The sequence below is a fragment of the Balaenoptera physalus genome, assembly GCF_965194825.1.
Source record: "Balaenoptera physalus genome assembly, chromosome: 5".
In the NCBI taxonomy this organism is placed as follows: Eukaryota; Metazoa; Chordata; class Mammalia; order Artiodactyla; family Balaenopteridae; genus Balaenoptera; species Balaenoptera physalus.
The window spans coordinates 148655206-148673528 of record NC_138884.1 but is presented as its reverse complement, the minus strand read 5'-3'; the positions used below and the strand labels follow the sequence as shown (position 1 = coordinate 148673528).

Here is an 18323-nt window from a genome sequence, read left to right as displayed (position 1 = left end):
CTCCACTGAGACAGACCAGATAGAAGGAGAAGGTGGAGCCGCGGCAGGAGGCTGACGGTGTCCATTGCTTTGTTGCAGGCAGGGCTGGGTTGAGTCCTCAGGCCTGTGGCCACAGTAAGGCTTCCTAACTGCTCACCGTGTTTGCCAGTCCCCCCCCCCACCTCCGCCAGCCCCCACCGTGTGCCCTCCCCGCTGCCATCCAGTGCTCACTCAGCCGAGGGCAGCAGTGGGCGGTGGAGCCATTCCTGACCCTCTCCCTTCCTTCCTCGCAGGCAGAGCTCTCTTCCCAGTATTTTATGTGTGGGCCAAAGTAGGATTACTAGAAGGAAGAGAAAATGGTCTTCCTGCAGTGAGAAAATGGGCACTGATTCAGATTCGTGCTTGGGCCAGGATGGGGCTGCTGATGGTGTTCTCTTAGGGGTGTGTGGTACCTTTTACATGATTATCCCCATCGATCCTTAGAACAACTCTATGAGATAGTTCCCCATTTCTACTGATGAGAGAATTCAGGTTCTGAACGGTCATATGATAAAACCAAGAGTGAAAACCCAAGAATTTTTTCGTGCCCATTATATCGTGCTGCTTCATGGGTTGGTGATGGTAAGTGTAGCAGCTAATGCTTGCAGAGCACTTCCTGTGGGCCCGGCACACACCGTGATACCCATGTTCTAGCTGAAGTAACTGAGTCACAGGGGTTGTAATGCGTGAGCTCCCAGGTGGTGGGATGGGGGGGGAGGCGTCTAGAGCCTGGACCAGTCCTCGTACGTCGCACACCATCAGCAGTGCCGGTTCCCCCGTGAGCGTCTAGCCCCAGGCTACCACCAGTGTCTGTCCAGTTCCTCCGTCTAACATCTCGTCCCCCATCCTGGTCCCCATCCCCTCTGGTGTTTGCTCTTCCCATGATCAGTTCTTCCAGTTTGTGTCTTGAGTGTCTCCTTCATTCACTCCCGCTCTCTTCGCTGCACACCTCACGCGGCAAGACATACATGTCTGTCTTTCCTTCTCGCCTAGAGCCGCGCTGCTGACGCAGCCTACGAGGCGGAGCAAAGCCGTGCTTGGCTCTGCGGCTTCCTGAATTGTCCTCCTCCTCTTGTTGACTGCACAGCTTTTCAGAAGAAGTGTTTCAGGAGTTTATTGTTGTTGCTTCTAGTGCTCTGCTTTCCCTCTTTCTCTCCATCCTCAGCGGTTTGCCTCTTGATCTCATTACCAGAAATGCCTCTGCAAAGGCCACCTCTGGGCTTTCCCAGGTCCTCATCTTCCCGGACCCTGCAGCCCAATTCTGTGGACAGACCTCTGCTCGCTGAAACTCCCTCGTTCCTTGACTTCTCCTTCAGTCTTCTCTTTCCAACCTCTTAACTGCATGTGTTCTTGTGCATTGTCAATCACCCCAGACAGGAGGAGACGTGCGCCTACTTGGCGTCCCTTACTCTCCAGCAGGAAGGAGAAACCTTCAGTAGGCGTGAGAGCTTCCCCTACAGGCCTGTCCCAACTCCAACTTGAGCTGAGGTTTCTTTGGTTAATTCCACACTTGTAACTGGAAGGTTGTACCTTTTGATCACCTTCACCCATTTCCCCACCCACCACCCCCCACCTCTGGCAATGTCAGTCTGAGCTCTGTATCTATGAGTTTGGTTTTTTTAGATTCCACATATAAGTGAGATCATACAGTATTCATCTTTCTCTGACTTATTTCACTTAGCATAATGCCCTCAAGGTCCATCCATGCTGTTGCAAATGACAGGATTTTCTTCTTTTTTTTATGGCTAAATAATATTCCTGTGTGTGTGTGTGTCACACGTTCTTCATCCACTCATGCTTCAGTAGACACTTGGGTTGTTTCCGTGTCTTGGCTCCTGTGATTAATGCTGCAGTGAACATGGGAGTGCAGGTATCTTTTTTTTTTTTTAAGGAGCATTTATTTATTTATTTATTTATTTATTTTTGGCTGCATTGGGTCTTTGTTGCTGCACGCGTGCTTTCTCTAGTTGTGGTGAGTGGGGGCTACTCTTCGTTGCAGTGCGTGGGCTTCTCATTGTGCTGGCTTTTCTTGTGGAGCACGGGCTTCAGTAGTTGTGGCACGTGGGCTCAGTAGTTGTGGCTCACGGGCTCTAGAGCACAGGCTCAGTAGTTGTGGTGCACAGGCTTAGTTGTTCCGCAGCATGTGGGATCTTCCCGGACCAGGGATCGAACCGGTGTCCCCTGCGTTGGCAGGCAGATCTTAACCGCTGCGCCACCAGGCAAGTCCCGCAGGTATCTTTTTGAGTTAGTGATTTTGTTTCCTTCAGGTATATACCCATAAGTGGGATTGCTGGATCATATGGTAGTTCTATTTTTTTTTTTAATAGATCTTTATTGGAGTATAATTGCTTCACAATACCATGTTAGTTTCTGTTGCACAACAAAGCAAATCAGCCATATGCATACACATGTCCCCATATCCCCTCCCTCTTGCGTCTCCCTCCCATCCTCCCTATCCCACCCCTCTAGGTCATCGCAAAGCACCGAACCGATCTCCCTGTGCTATGCTGCTGCTTCCCACCAGCCAACTATTTTACATTTGGTAGTGTATATATGTCGATGCTACTCTCACTTCGCCCCGGCTTCACCTTCCCACCCCATGTCCTCAGGTCCATTTTCTATGTCTGCCTCTTTATTCCTGCCCTGCAACTAGGTTCATCAGTACCATTTTTTTTTTTTTTTTAGATTCCGTATATATGTGTTAGCATATGGTATTTGTTTTTCTCTTTCTGACTTACTTCACTCTTTATGACAGACTCTAGGTCTATCCACATCACTACAAATAACTCAATTTCGTTTCTTTTTATGGCTGAGTAATATTCCATTGTAAATATATGTACCACATCTTCTTTATCCATTCATCTGTCAGTGGACATTTAGGTTGCTTCCATGTCCTGGCTATTGTCAGTAGTGCTGCAGTGAACATTGTGGTACATGTCACTTTTTGAATTATGGTTTTCTCAGGGTATATACCTAGTAGTGGGATTGCTGGGTCATATGGTAGTTCTATTTTTAGTTTTTTAAGGAACCTCCATACTGCTTTCCATATTGGTCGTATCAATTTACATTCCCACCAACAGTGTAGGAGGGTTCCCTTTTCACCACACCCTTTCCAGCATTTATTGTTTCTAGTTTTTTTGGTAATGGCCGTTCTGACCGGCGTGAGGTGATACCTCATTGTAGTTTTGATTTGCACTTCTCTAATAATTAGTGATGTTGAGCATCTTTTCATGTGCCTCTTGGCCATCTGTATGTCTTCCTTGGTGAAATGTCTATTTAGGTCTTCCACCTGTTTTTTAACTGGATTGTTTTTTTGATATTGAGCTCCATGGGCTGTTTGTATATTTTGGAGATTAATCCCTTGTCTGTTGTTTCATTTGCAAATATTTTATCCCATTCTGAGGGCTGTCTTTTTGTCTTGTTTATGGTTTCCTTTGCTGTGCAAAAGCTTTTAAGTTTAATTAAGTCCCATTTGTTTATTTTTGTTTTTATTTCCGTTACTCTAGAAGGTGGGTCAAAAAAGATCTTGCTGTGGTTTATGTCAAAGAGTGTTTTTCCTATGTTTTCCTCTAAAAGTTTTATAGTGTCTGGTCTTATATTTAAGTCTTTAATCCATTTGGAGTTTATTTTTGTGTATGATGTTAGGTAGTGTTCTGATTTCATTCTTTTACATGTAGCTGTCCAGTTTTCCCAGCACCACTTATTGAAGAGGCTGTCTTTTCTCCATTGTATGTTCTTGCCTCCTTTGTCATAAATTAGATACCCATATATACATGGGTTTATCGCTGGGCATTCTATCCTGTACAATTGATCTATATTTCTGTTTATGTGCCAGTACCATACTGTCTTGATTACTGTAGCTTTGTGGTATAGTTTGAAGTCGGGAAGCCTGATTCCTCCAACTCTGTTTTTCTTTCTCAAGACTGCTTTGGCTGTTTGGGGTCTTTTGTGTTTCCATACGAATTTTAAGGTTTTTTGTTCTAATTCTGTAGTTTGGTAGTTTGATAGGGATTGCATTGAATCTGTAGATTGCTTTGGGTATTATAGTCATTTTCACAATATTGATTCTTCCAATCCAAGAACATGGTATATTTCTCCATCTGTTTATGTCATTTTTGATTTCTTTCATCAGTGTTTTATAGTCTTCTGAGTACAAGTCTTTCCCCTCCTTAGGCAGGTTTATTCCTAGGTATTGTATTCTTTCTGTTGCAATGGTAAATGGGAGTGTTTCCTTAATTTCTCTTTCTGATTTTTCATTGTTGGTGTATAGGAATGCCAGAGATTTCTGTGCATTAATTTTGCATCCTGAAACCTTACCAAATTCATTGATTAGTTCTAGTAGTTTTCTGGTGGCAGTTTTAGGATTTTCTATGTATAGTATCATGTCATCAGCAAATAGTGACAGTTTGAGAAGGATTCATGTTAGGTCTCCTCTAAATGTTTGATAGAATTCGCCTGTGAAGCCATCTGGTCCTGGGCCTGCCTCTCCTGTTCTCCCCGCGGCTTCCTTCCTATGCCCCCAAGGACCCACGTGACCTGGAGGGGGCTTTGGAGGGCAGGAGACTGGCCCGGGAGCTCAGCAGGCTCCCTGGGCCCCAGTGGGCGGGGCAGTCACCCACCGCTCCTCTCCTGCTCCTCCCGGAGGGCCCCTCCGGCCTACCTCTCCTGATCTCCCCAGCCTCCCTCCTGTGCCCCCAGGACCCACACGGCCTGGAGGGGGCTTTGGATTGCACAGGGGACTGGCTTGGGAGCTCAGCAGGCTCCCCCGGCCCCAGTGGGGAAGGCAGTCGCCCTCCGCTCCTCTTCCACTCCTCCTGGATGTCCCCTCCCACCTGCCACTCCTGATCTCCCCGGCCTCCCTCCTATGCCCCCAGGCAGGACCCATGTGGCCTGGATGGGGCTTTGGGGGCTGGGGGAGCGGATTGGGAGCTCAGCAGGCTCCCTGGCCTGAGTGGGCTAGGCGATCGCCCTCCACTCTTCTCTGGCTCTTCCTGGAGAGTCCCTCCCACCTGCCTCTCCTGATCTCCCCAGCCTCAGGGGTGCCGATCTTGTCTGGCTTCCACTTCTCCTCCCCCCTCGGTCCCCCTACATCCTACTGGTTTACTCTGGGGTTCCTCCCATCTCCTTGGGGGTCAGAGTCCCCCACCAGCGGCCGGCAAGTGCCCTAGTTGTGGGGAGAGGCTAACTCCACGTCTTCCCACAGTGCCACCTTGACTCCTCCTCCGGTAGTTCTATTTTTAATTTTTTAAGGAACCTCTGTACTGTTTTCCACAGTGTCTGCACCAATTTCCATTCCTATCATAGTGCACAAGGGTTCTCTTTTTTTCCGGAGCCTCACCAATACTTGTTATTTCTTGTCTTTTTGATGATAACCATTTTAACAGGTGTGAAGTGATATCTCATTGTGGTCTTGACCTGCAGTTTCCTAATGATTAAGGATATTGAGCACCTTTTCATGTACCTCTTGGCTATGTGAATATCTTCTTTGGAAAAATGTCTATTCGGATCCTTTGCCCACTTTTTAAAATTTTTTTGAAGACTTTTTTTTGCTGTGGACCATGTTTTGTTTTGTTTTGTTTTGTTTTTGGCAGATACAGTGCTCACTTATTCTCTCCATGTTTAAAAAAGAATTTCAAAATAAAATAATTTTATACACCATACAATTCAGGGTAGGGTTGGGCTCAGGGGGCCACTTCGTTGTTCACAGTGTGGGCAGAACCCTCTGTCTCCAAACATTTTTTGAGCTAGTTCAACTTTCAGCTCTGAGCCCTGGTCCCAGTCTTGAAACCACAGCAAGTTAGGGGCTGGAATTTTCTCAGCCATAGGGATGAGCTTCTTGTTCAGACGGGAGGAGAGGGCTTCCTGCACGGGACCAATAAAGCCTCTGATGCAGAAACATGAGGAAGCGAGGGCAGCGGGCACTGGGGCCGAGCCAGAGGGGCCTGGCGTGGGGGGAGGGGAGGAGCCCTCCCCGGAGCCAGCATTTCGCCGTGCTCACCCCTGCGTCTCCACTCAGTAGAACAGGGGCTGCCTTAGAGCAGCAGCAGCCGGTAAATCTGATGGAGGAACTTTCTCCTAGTAGCTTCCAGAACCTGAAGACGGGGCCCAGTAGGAACTTGGACTGGATTCATGAGATGCCAGGATGCCTGGGAGCTACAAGCCCTTGAGGACTGAGACGGCCCTGCCAGTGGGCCCAGCTCCTGGGAGGCATGGTCAGGTCGTTTTGCAAGGACAGCCCTCGACTAGGGCAGATGGGCCCGCACAGTCACACTGGAGTGGGACAGATAGACTACCTACTGCCCAGACCAGAAATCAGTGTCCCGGACCAAGTGTTCCAAAGACACAAAGCGGACGACCTTCTTAAGGTTGGAGAACACATGGCTAGCCTCAGAGGAGAAACTCTTTCTACACTGCTGGAGGGGAAAAGGCAAAGGAGAGTAGTGATGCAGGACGGCCTGGTTGGCATCTAGAGGTCGGACAGTTAGCCCCTGTAAACTGTCAGTGTACTGTTGGTCTGTCCACCAGTCAGAGACACAAGTCTCAGTCTTTCCACTGTCCAGGAGTTCCGGCCACAGACCCTCCTCCTCCAGGTCCAACACCTGCTTCTTTTGACACCACCTGTAGGAAGACAGGAAGCTGGTCTTTATACAGGCCCTGGGAGTGACCCCCCAGTTTTCCTCTGCCCCCCAGGCATCTCCTCCAGTCGGCACCGTCCATTTCAGGAAGCCTTCTTCGCCATTGGGGTTCGGGAGGAGGTTGCGTCCTAGGGGTCTTCTCTCGCAGAAGCGGCCCAGGACACAGGGCCTGGGGTCGTCGGCGGGGGCAGGTAGGTGTGGAGGATGGGTGACAGGGTGGCGTGGCCTTGGGCCAGGATTCTCAGCCACAGGGCCTGGCAGTCCACCAGGTCATGCCAGTGCCGGCACACCTGGCGGCAGTGCCCGAGCGGCATGTGTTGGGGCACATGGCTCAGCACCATCACAAGCAGCTCCGATGACAGTTGGCCCAGACCCAGCGCCTCCTTGGGTTCGGGGTCCTGAGCGGGGACCCTGGCGGGCAGGCCCCTGGAGGCTGAGGTGTACATGGTCTCCTCGCCAGGCCCGGCTGCCACTGCTTCTAGGGGGAGAGACATAGCGAACAGGAGGCATAGTAAGCAGATTATGTACTGTTGGGAAATACTAAAAATAAAACCCCGAGCTTCTCGAGAGGGCGGAGTCAAGACGGTGGTGTGAGAAGACGCGGAGTTTGCGTCTCCCTACAACGTCTCCCCACAACTAGGGCGCCTGCTGCATGCTGGTGGGGGACCTCAAGGCCCAAGGAGATGGGAGGAACCCCCAAGCGAACTGGTAGGACATGGCGGGGACCGAGGGGGGAAGAGAAGTGGAGGCCGGACAGGGCCGGCACCCCTGAGGGGTGGCTGAGAGGGGCGAGGGGTTCCCACGCCTGGAGGGACCCTTGGGGGCTCAGATGGGGGGTGGGGGGAGCGTGCCCAGCTGGCCGGGAAAGTCTGCCCAGCTCTCGGGTGGGGTCCTACGCCCTCAGAGTTCCCCTCTGGGCTGCGCTGGTCTTGGGGGCGTAGGAGGGAGGCCGGCGGGAGGGCGCTCCAGGACCTGAGGAACAGGAGAAGGAGCGGAGGGCGTTTGCCCCACCCACTTGGGCCCGGAGAGCCTGCTGGGCTCCCAGGCCTGGTCCCCGCCGCCCCACCACATTGGTCCTCTGATTTGGACCATTTTTAAAGTCTTTATTGAATTTGTTACAATATTGCTTCTGTTTTATGTTTTGGTTTTTTGGCCACGAAGCATATGGGATCTTAGCTCCCTGACCAGGGATTGAACCCACACCCCCTGCATTGGAAGGGGAAGTTTAACCACGGGACCGCCAGGGAAGTCCCACTTTGCCCACTTTTTAATTGGATTTATTTTTGTTATTAATTTATGTGTTCCTTATATATTTTAGATATTAACCCCTTATCAGATGTATGGGTTGCAAAGTTTTCTCCCATTCTGTAGGTTGCCTTTTCATTTTGTTGATGGTTTCCTTTGCTCTGCAGAAGCTTTTTAGTTTCATGTAATCCCACTTATTTTTTTTTGTTTTTGTTGCCTTTGCTTTTGGTGTCATATCCAAAAAATTATGCCAAGACCAGTGTCAGGGAGCTTAATACCTATGTTTTCTTCTTTATGGTTTCAGGTCTTACATTCAAGTCCTTGATCCATTTCGAGTTAATTTTTGTGAGTGGTGCAAGCTAGGGGTCTAGTTTCATTCTTTTGCATGTGAAGACCCAGTTTTCCCAGCACCATTTGTTGAAGGGACTGTCTTTCATCCATTGAGTGTTGTTGGTCTCTCTCTGTTCTCCGCTCCCGCCCTCTGTCTCTGTCTCCTGCCCTCCTCCTCACCCTCCATGGGACCGCCTCGTTCGTGACCTGCCTCGGTTACTGCTGCAGAGATGACTCTGGTAACTGCCTCCTTAGGTCCTGTCACTCCACCATCATGGCTGCCTTGGTCTCTCGTTTCCATCCTCCCTCTAGACACGTGCTTGGTGTCCTGGCAGCACCTCAGACTTACACTTAAGGTTGGACTTGTCACCTGGCACAGCTGCTCTTCTCCAGCTTCCTCTTCTTGACTTGTTCGGCATTTGTCATTAGAGACGCTCAAACCCCAGCGTCATTGTCGCCCCCCCGGTGGGCCCCTAACTTCCTGTCCTGTCCCGCCAGCGGCTTCCTCCTGCTGTCGGGACGCTGACCCCCGAGGCCGGGCACTTCCCTGACGTCCTTCCGGCAGCAGCAGCCGCTTGCCGGTGATTGGCTCTGTCCAGCTCTGTACTGAGCCCTTCACTTGGATTTTATGATTTGATCCTTCCTGCAGCCCTGTGAGCGGCTAGTGCTCTGAATTCCATTTTACAAGCGAGGAAACTAAGGCCGCAGGGGACGTATGGCCAGGGTCACCGAGCAGGCATGGCAGAGCCACAGTCTGATTTCAGAGCCCGCCTCGACACTCTGTCACCTGGATCTCAGCTCTGACCATGGTTTCCTGCTCTCTGTTCAGTAAAACCCCACCTCCGTGGTCTGCCATTCCCCGTGTGCCTTGGCCTGGCTCCAGGGTTCCTTCGGGGCAGCGCCTGGCTCTTCCCTCGTGTCCGTGGCCCCCAGGGAGCCCACGCAGTGACGGAGGCACGAGAGGGAGCAGGCCAGGGCTGGGTGGGCCTGAGGTGGGCGATGCTGACCCGGCAGCAGCCGGAGAGAACCCAGCCAGTGCGGCCAGAGGGGAGACGAGCACCGGAAAGCTTCTCGGCGGATGTTTCTGTTCGGCGAGCTTGTGTCAGCTCTCCCCTTGTCTCGGCGCATACGTGTAACCAGTCATGAGGAGTGAGAAGAAGTCTGTGGTCTGTTTGTTTCTGCCTGTTTTAGGGCCCTTTCGTGTTTGGATGTGTTGAAATCTAGAGCAGAAATAAGCTTTTGACTCTCCAGCAGTGATGCCAAGAGTCCTCAGCTGGGGGGACAGGGAGCCCCTGGCCACCTCCTGTCATGTCCAGTCCTGCTGCGTCCCAGGCTGCACTTCACAGCATGCACGTGTCCCCGTGTCCCTGGGGTGAGGGCCAGTCTGGGTGCATCCGGGGCGGGGTGGAGAGACAGGCGTGTGGAGCTGGCTTCGTGTCGTTCCAGAGGTGGGATAGAATGAAGTCGTGAATTCACTCCCTCCTAGGGGAGTTTTCCCGGCCCTAAGGAGGATGCTGTGGGAAACCGGGGCAGAGCCCGGCTGGGTCTGCTGCTGACATGCGGGTCTGAGTGTGGGTGCCTGCCTGCGTGGCCGCCTTGCCCCGGGCGGTCACCCTGTGCTGGGTGCAGAGGCCACCTGGCCCTCGGCTCTCAGGGGCCTGCCGGTCCCACCCGCGCGGCTGTGGCTCGGGCTGTGTGGTGGCTGCTGCCTTCTCAGTGGAGCTGCGTCCACGGTCAGCACCACTGCGGCTCCCGGCTCGGAGCCCCTGGAGAGCCTGGCACTCAGTGGGGAGGATGGGACAGTGGGAGCACCGGCTTCCTTGGCAGCTCCATTAAGGAAGCAGAATGTCAAGCTGGAATTTTCTAAGTGCCAAAGGCTGTGAACGTGTCAATGGAGGAAAGAGCCCCGTGTGTATCTTTTTTGTGTAAAAGCTTCACGTGGTTGCAAAGTGTTGGACCGTGATGTGTTTCCCCGTAATCGGTTTTATTTTTGGCTTGTTTCTAGGGACATTCCGGAGGATCACCGCAGCTGCCTCGAGACTCTTGACGGACGGCGCGGACGGCGGCTTCTACGGCCTGGAGAGCTTGAACGCGTGGGTGCGCTCCATGGTCCCCACCCACCCGGCCCTCGTGCTGCTCTGGTGCCAGATCCTGCTGCTCGTCAGCCACACCGACTACCGCTGGTGGGCGGAGGTGCAGCAGACCCCCAAGTACGTGCGCTCTGCCCCCCGGGAGGCCAGCCCGGGCTCGTGACCCAGGCTCGGAGCAGCTTGAGCTCCGGCTCCGTTTTCACGAGGCTCTGTAAAGATGCCACTGCATGTTCATCTTTCTTTCATGGACACTCTATTGCAGGGAAAATGTGGTCCGACTGCAGGCATTCAGAATAGCCGCTGCTTTTCACATGTGATTTCTTTGACAAGTTCTTTGACACTGTTCCATCCTACGGGCCATTTGTGTCATGCTGTGTCCCTCCTGCTGGGTTCTCATCCTTAAATTGGTTCCAGAGCCAGACATGTGGCAATGACTTAACTTCATTATAAGTTAAATGTGGTTCTGGTTATTAGATAATGAAGAAATCATTTAGCAGCCTTTCAAAACTACTTGGAAATACCTTATTTTTTATCATTCAAAAAGACTTGTTAAGTATCTGATTGTGGGTGGCCCTCTTTTTGCAAAAAGTTGTCAGGTCTGAGTCTCTGTCTCTAGGCACCCTCTTGCTCAGCCATCTGTACATATGTGGAAAGAAAAGATTTGATTTCCGCCCCCCCCCGCCACTGTGCAGCTGAGTCCTCAGTGCAGTGTTTCGGGAAGACTCAAGAGCCGATGGCGAGGAGAGAAAGCTCTGGAAATAGGAGACTGCAGGGGCTGCAGGGTTGAGGTCAGCTCCTCTCTGCTCAGCATGGAAAGACAGCCAAGTGAGGCCATGGGTCCCGCGGTGGCTGGTCCAGTGCTCTCAGGTGGAAAAGCCAGCGTGAGCAGGAGTATTACCTCTCTGCCCTGTGCTTATGTTGTGGGATATGCAAAGGAAGAATCATCGCTGCTTCCTGCCCTCCAAGTGCTTACAGTTAGTTGGGGAGGACAGAGCAGTGAAAACATTTGACATGCTTAGAGAACAGTTTAAGCCTGTCATGATGACTTAAGTATTGTGAGAGTCGGAAACAGAAAATCGGTGTCTTGTACTTCAGAGCTTCTTCACTGAGCATATAAATCAGCTGGGGAGCTTGTTCAAATCAGATTCTGATTCAGCAAATGGCTGGTGGGGCCTGGGACTCTGCATTTCTTCCAGGCCCCTGGGGTACCAGTGCTCTGATCCATGGAGGGCGCTCTGAGCAGTGAGGCCCTGGGTCCTTGAGGATTGTGCCTCAGAGCAGCACCCAGGGGGCTTGTTCCAAGGGCCAAGCCTGTGCTCCAGCCCTCTGTCGGACCGGATGGCTGGGCATCGTAGGAATTAGGGTCCTGGGCTCTTGTGTTTTTGCAGCCTTCCCAGTAGCCTCCCTGGACACCAAGGGCAGGACTTGAGTTAGCTGATAATACTAACACATGTTGGGTGGGTGGACGGTAAGTGAGAAGGCATCCACCACCCAGATGGATCCCTCAGCCAGTGTTTCTTAGCTTCTCCCCCACTCTCCTCCTTCTCCTCCTCCTCTTCCTCTGCCTTTGTACATATGGTGGGCAGTGAGGGCAGAGGCCGACCTGGAGTGGATTCAGGAGGAAATGGGAGGGCAGACCCCAGTCTGATGAATGGAGGGCCTTCCACAGAAGGCTCACGTGGGCTCTCCAGCAGTGTCAGTCAGTGTCATGGAAGATACAGAACTGTTTGCTTGGATGAAAAGACGTAAGAGTGCATGACAAACAGGTACAGTTTTATGAACCTTGATTACATTACGGATCTGGCGGATGAAACCACTAGAAAGGACATTATTGGGTCAACAAGCTACATTTGAATGTGAGCTCTACATAACCTGTTGCTTTTGGTTATGAGTAGCTCTTAGGGGACACAGTTGCTGAGGTATTTAAGGGTGCAGTCTCTTGACCTGCAGATTACTCTCAAATGGCACAGCCCTCCAAATTGCGTGTGTGTACAGTGTGCATGAGTGTCGAGTGTGTGTAGGGTATGTGTGTAGGTGTGGAGGACGTGCATGTGTGTGGAGTGCGTGCCTGAGCACAAAGGTGGTGACTTACTAGTAGTTGAATCTAGGTGAAGAGTAGGTCGCTGTTAATTGAATTATTCTTTCAGCTTTTATATCAGCTTGAAAGTTTTCAAAATAAAAGTTAAGGAAAAAAGATGACGGAAGAGGGACATTTAGAGAGCAGCTCTACACAGCGGTTAGGAGGAGGTTCGCTCTGGAGGGAAATAGAGACATGGGAAATGGGGACATGAGAGAGTTTCTAGATGAGAGAACGAATGGCATGGGTGACCCTTACAGAAGAGAGCGTTATCCTAGAGTCGGCAAGAGCAGATGGGATCTAGGGGACAGACACTGGCTTTATGATATTGATTTATTTTTTGCCAGCTTTTTATAGTTCAACTTACATTTTCCTGATTTCTCTCCGTATATTAGCAGCTATGGGAAACTCACTGATTCTGGGTTCTCAGCTCAGTCATTACTTCCTCAGGGAAGCCTTCCTGACTTCTCTTTGATTGGTGAAGTCTCACTATCTGCTCTTACCCCAACCTTTGCCTCTTTTTTGTGGCATGTGTTGAGACTGTAATTTGACATTTATTTGTGTGATAATTTGGTTAATATCTCTCCCTCTAGATCATAATACCCACAAGGGCCCTCATTGTGTTCCCAGCACTAACATGAGCTAGTGATTTAATTACCCTGATAATAGAAATAATAATAATGTATTGGTAAAGACCTCATATATAGATCACTAGCACTTATATAGCATTAAGTGCCAGATATTGTTCTGTGGGCTTTCCACTATGATAAGTTATTAAAATCTCTCGAAATGCATGTATATTATAGACAAGGAAACTTCTTTTCCCAGAGAAGTTAAATAACTTGCCCACTATCACACATTAACAGACATGTGTGCATGCATGATCCCCCAACTCGATTATTTTCACCTATTATAGCTGAAACTGTCATATAAGTGTGGGTTTATTTCTAGGCTCTCTATTTTCTGTTCCATTGATCTGTGTGTCTGGTTTTATGTCAACACCATACTGCTTTGATTACTGTGGCTTTGTAGTGTAGTTTGAATTCAGGGAACGTGATACCTCCAGTTTTGTTCTTCTTTCTCAAGATTGCTTTTGGCTGTTCGGAGTCTTTTGTGGTTCCATGCAAATTTTAGAATTTTTTGTTCAAGTTCTGTGAAAAATGCCATTGGAGTTTGGATGGGGATTGCATTGAATCTGTAGATTGCTTTGTGTGGTATGAACATTTTAACAATATTAATTCTTCTAATCCATGAGCATGGAATATCTTTCCATTTATTTTTGTCTTCTTTAGCTTCTTTCATCAGTGTCTTTCAGTGTATAGTTCTTTCACCTCCTTGGTTAAATTTATTGCTAGGTATTTTATTATTTTGATGCAATTGTAAATGGGATTATTTCCTTAATTTCTCTTTCTGATAGTTTGTTATTTGTGTATAGAAATACAACAGATTTCTGTATATTGATTTTGTATCCTGCAATTTTACTGAATTCATTGATTACTTCTAACAGGTTTTTAGTGGACTCCTTAGGGTTTTCTATGTATAGTATCATGTCATCTGTAAGTAGTGAAAATTATACTTCTTTCTGACTTGAATGCCTTTTATTTCTTTTTCTTGCCTAATTGCTTTGGCTAGAACTTCCAATACTATGTTGAATAAAAGTGGCGAGAGTAGGGATCCTTGTCTTGTTCCTGATCTTAAAGGAAGAGCTTTCAGCTCTTCACCATTGAGTATGATGTTAGCTGTGGGCTTGTCATATATGGCCTTTATTATGTTGAGGTACGTTCTCTCTGTACCCATTTTATTGAGAGTTTTTATCATAAATAGATGTTGAAGTTTGTCAAATGCTTCTGCATCCGTTGAGATGATCATATATTTTTTATTCTTCATTTTGTTAACATGATGTATTTTATTGATTGACTTATGGATGCTGAACTATCCTTACATCCGTGGAATAAATCCCACTTACCATGGTATATGATCCTTTTAATGTACTGTTGCATTCAGTTTGCTAATATCTTGTTGAGGATTTTTGCATCTATGTTCATCAAGGATATTGCCCTGTGATTTTCTTTTTTTGTGGTGTCCTTGTCTGGTTTTGATGATGAGTATCTCTATTTCCAAAAGATAATAAAAATGAATTACTAGAATTTTGGAATACAAAGTACAAGTCATTATTTTCTGTCTGTGTACTCAGCAGATATAGAGCTGCTCTATCAATCGTTACAGAGGTTCTGTATGCAGCTCAGTGCTGGCTCTCAGATGAGTATGGGCTCCCAGGCCACACTTCCTGGAAGTACCCATGGTTGCCACAGTCGGGTCTGCTCTTGTCTGCTTCTTATTTGGGGGATTAAATCATCATAGTCTTATGATTTGCTTTCTACCTGTCCTACCTTTTGGTGGACGGTTAGGGTCCTGCATACGCAGTCATCTTTTATTTGGGAAGTTCATTTGCTATCAGTAGCTGGCAGTGTCTGTCCTGAGGTCTTGGGGGCTTGCCCTCCTACAAACTGGGACTAAATTTGGGTTGATGTTGGACCTTCTTTGTGTCCACTGCTAGTATTTGAACTGCAAATTCTCCCCTTCTCTTTCAGAGGCTTTTTCCCCTATAGCTATACTATTACAAAACACAGAATTACAGCTTGAATATAAGTCATGTTGGGGCTGGCAGGAGGGCTGACTGAGAAAGGAAAGGTTTTTTGTTTGTTAGTTTTTAATTGACATATAATTTACAGTACAGTAGAATGTCCTCTTTTGTACCCGATATAGTCAGGTCACCACCACCACAATCAAGAGTTAGACCAGTATCATCACTTCAGAGAATTCCCTCCTGTCCCTGTGCAGCCACCCCCTCCCCCTGCCCCTCCCTCGGTAACCACTGATCCACGTTCTGTCGTGATAGAATTTTTTATAACAGTTCTCTTCTAAATCCTGAGGTGTTAACAGGAAGAGTTGACACATTTCAGAATATTCTAGTCCTGGTGTCACCTTCGTCTCCACTAAGCCTTAGCAGAGACTTGTAGGCTCTTGGCCGCCGAGGCGAGGGGATTGTCTTACCCTCAAGTCAGAGGGCTGTTTGTGAGCATGGCAGCTACTGCGTTTTAAGAGTTGTGGCCAGTACTGAGAGTCCCAAAGTTTGTAATTACCATCTCCTTAGAAAGAAAAAAGACAGGGTGAGATAAGTAAAGATGAAGTGAAATAACTTTCACTAGTGGGGAATTAATTTTGCAGAAATGCTTTTAAACAGGGTTTCCATAATAGCACAGACACTGTGGGCATGCTTAGGGTTGTAACTTTTCGTTGGTAATTGAAGAGTAAAGTATGGAAATACAAAGGTTTTTCTTCTGTCACTTGACGGCTTTCATAGCAAGCTAAAACCTCAAATTTCAAAAGCAATAGCTCTGCCATCAGACATAGCCAGTGAGATAAGAGCGCTGATTGAATGTGCAACTTCGTGGTGGATTTTGCCTTTCAGTCAAGCATTTTAATTTTCTGCCTGTTAGATCCTCTGTTTATTTTAGTTTTCCATATGTGCTTTATCATAGCTCAGAAACAAATCACTAAGAGTAGATCTTACACATTAAAGTAACTGTCTGCTTTAGAACTGGGACTAAACGACAGTCATCTTCAGTGTTTTGAAAATAAGCCGGCTGTCATCTCAGAAACGCTGTCAGAGCTTCTGTTGCTCCTTCTAGAAGACGCAGTCTGTCCAGCACGAAGTCACTTAGTCCCCAGATGTCTGGAGAGGACGAGGATTCTGATGTGGCTTCCAAACTGGGAATGTGCAATAGAGAAATAGTACGAAGAGGAGCTCTCATTCTCTTCTGCGATTATGTCGTAAGTTTGAAATTGCGAGGAGGGGCGGGTTGGGGGCTGGAAAACACCTCGTGCGGATGATGCTTCTACAGACTGACTTCCACCGTCCGTCACTCCACCAGAATGAAAAACTAAAATTAAAGTTGAATCCTGCTCCCAAGTATAATTGGAAATCAGGCTTGGCGTCCAGCCCTGGGAGTTTAAGTTTGTCTGTAAAAGATTCAGTGGGCAGTCACTTGCTCTGCACCACTCGCAGTGCTGGGCACCTTTGTTGTTTTAAGGGACACCATGGAGTAACAATAATAATAAAAAGTTACAAGTTTGACTGAGTGAGGTTCTGATTAAAAGATTTTTTTAATCTGTGGAAAAGGTGTTAGAATGTTAATTGCTGCATTTTTAGATTCCTGTTTGAATGACATTCTTTTAAAAAATAACTTTTGTGGAATTTTTGACCATAAAACTAACATCTCTTGTTTAATACAAAAAATTTACAAAAACCAAATAAGTAAACAGAAGAAAATAAAATCTGTAATCGTATTACTCAGAGAGAACTCGTTGTTCCACTCTCACTGGGATCTGATACCTTTTCCAGGCTGATAGAAAGTGCTGCCTTCCTTTGGTGCAGACATGGTGCCATGAAGGCCGCTGTCACTCAGCAGTGCATCGGAAAAGGAGTAGACTCCTTCCCCTCAGGGGCTTGTTGAGATCTTTTTTGCCATGATAGCAATTTGTTAATACTCATGTTTTGTTTTACATTCTTTTTTTTTTGTAAATTTATTTATTTTTGGCTGTGTTGGGTCTTCATTGCTGCGCGTGGGCTTTCTCTAGTTACGGTGCGCGGGAGCTACTCTTCGTTGTGGAGTGCGGCTTCTCATTGCGGTGGCTTCTCTTGTTGTGGAGCACGGGCTCTAGGCACTCAGGCTTCAGTAGTTGTGGCACGCAGGCTCAGTAGTTGTGGCTCACGGGCTTAGTTGCTCCACGGCATGTGGGATCTTCCCAGGCCCAGGCTTGAACCCGTGTTCCCTGCATTGGCAGGCGGATTCTTAACCACTGCACCACCAGGGAAGCCCCTTGCTTTACATTCTTGATGTTGAAATAGTTTTTCTATCTTGTTCCACTTTTGAGAAATAATTTGATATAGTTATATAATGCTGTTTTCACAGAAAAGTAAGAAAAATATTTATTTTATAAGTTAATAGTATCAAATTATCCCACAGGAAAAGTATTAAGCATTAACCATATGCCAAAAATTTTATCTCGTTTTATAATTTCTGCCTAGGGTCATGAATTACATTGAAAAGGCAACATATGTATGGGGTTGGCCAAAAGGTTTGTTCGGCTTTAAGTAAAAATAAAAGACATTTTTCATTTTCACCAAGAACTTTTTTTTAAAAATATTTATTTATTTATTTATTTATTTAGGCTGCACCAGGTCTCAGTTGCGGCATGCAGGATCTTTTAGTTGTGGCACGCAAGCTCTTAGTTGTGGCTTGCGAACGCTTAGTTGCAGCATGTGGGATCTAGTTCCCCGACCAGGGATCGAACCTGGTCCCCCTGCATTGGGAGCATGGACCACCCACCACTGGACCACCAGGGAAGTCCCACCAAGAACTTTAGTGAACAACGTATTCATTAACCGAACAAACTTTTTGGCCAACCCAAAATTTAAAACTGTATTTTTCTCATTTCCTTATAAATCTTACATGAAATTTCTTCCCTTAAGATCCATTTGATCTGTGGGAACTATTCATATTTTAGATTCAGGAATTCTATCAAAACTGTGACAGTTACAGTAAATTCTTTTTTTCCACTGACCTGTCACAAAATTGGAGCGAGGGTAACTGGAGAATTCCTGTCGGGAGGCCGGACTGAGGCCTGGGCGAGGCAGGGCTTTCCCTGGACGGGAGTGCCACCTGCTCTCATGTCTCAGCTCGGGCCAGTCACACCGTTCCCGCTGCCCTCGGGAAGCGCCGGGCTCTCAGGTGCCCCAGACCCCCCGCGGCCCTGGGCCACGCTCCTCTCCTGTGTCCCTGAGCTGTGCCGCTGGGGCGCACTTCCCTGGGGCCTGACTTTGGACAGCTCGGCCGCGGTGCACAGTTGCGGGTGCCGGCTCTG

The 18323-nt window shown here is 48.1% G+C and overlaps 1 protein-coding gene and 1 pseudogene across 6 annotated transcripts in view; one reads left to right on the top strand and one right to left on the bottom strand.

Annotated features, from left to right (window-relative positions):
* Nucleotides 1-18323, top strand: part of HTT (huntingtin) — a 136701-nt gene that overhangs the window by 92258 nt on the left and 26120 nt on the right. For all 5 annotated transcript variants that reach the window (XM_082464327.1, XM_082464328.1, XM_082464326.1 and 2 more), the window contains 2 exons: nt 10234-10438; nt 16088-16229. In XM_082464327.1, coding sequence (XP_082320453.1) covers nt 10234-10438; nt 16088-16229 — 347 coding nt within the window. The remainder of the gene's footprint in view (nt 1-10233; nt 10439-16087; nt 16230-18323) is intronic.
* LOC309662043 (F-box only protein 27 pseudogene) lies at nt 4902-9510 on the bottom strand (annotated as a pseudogene). Its single transcript has one exon. The product of its transcript is annotated as an F-box only protein 27 pseudogene (transcript).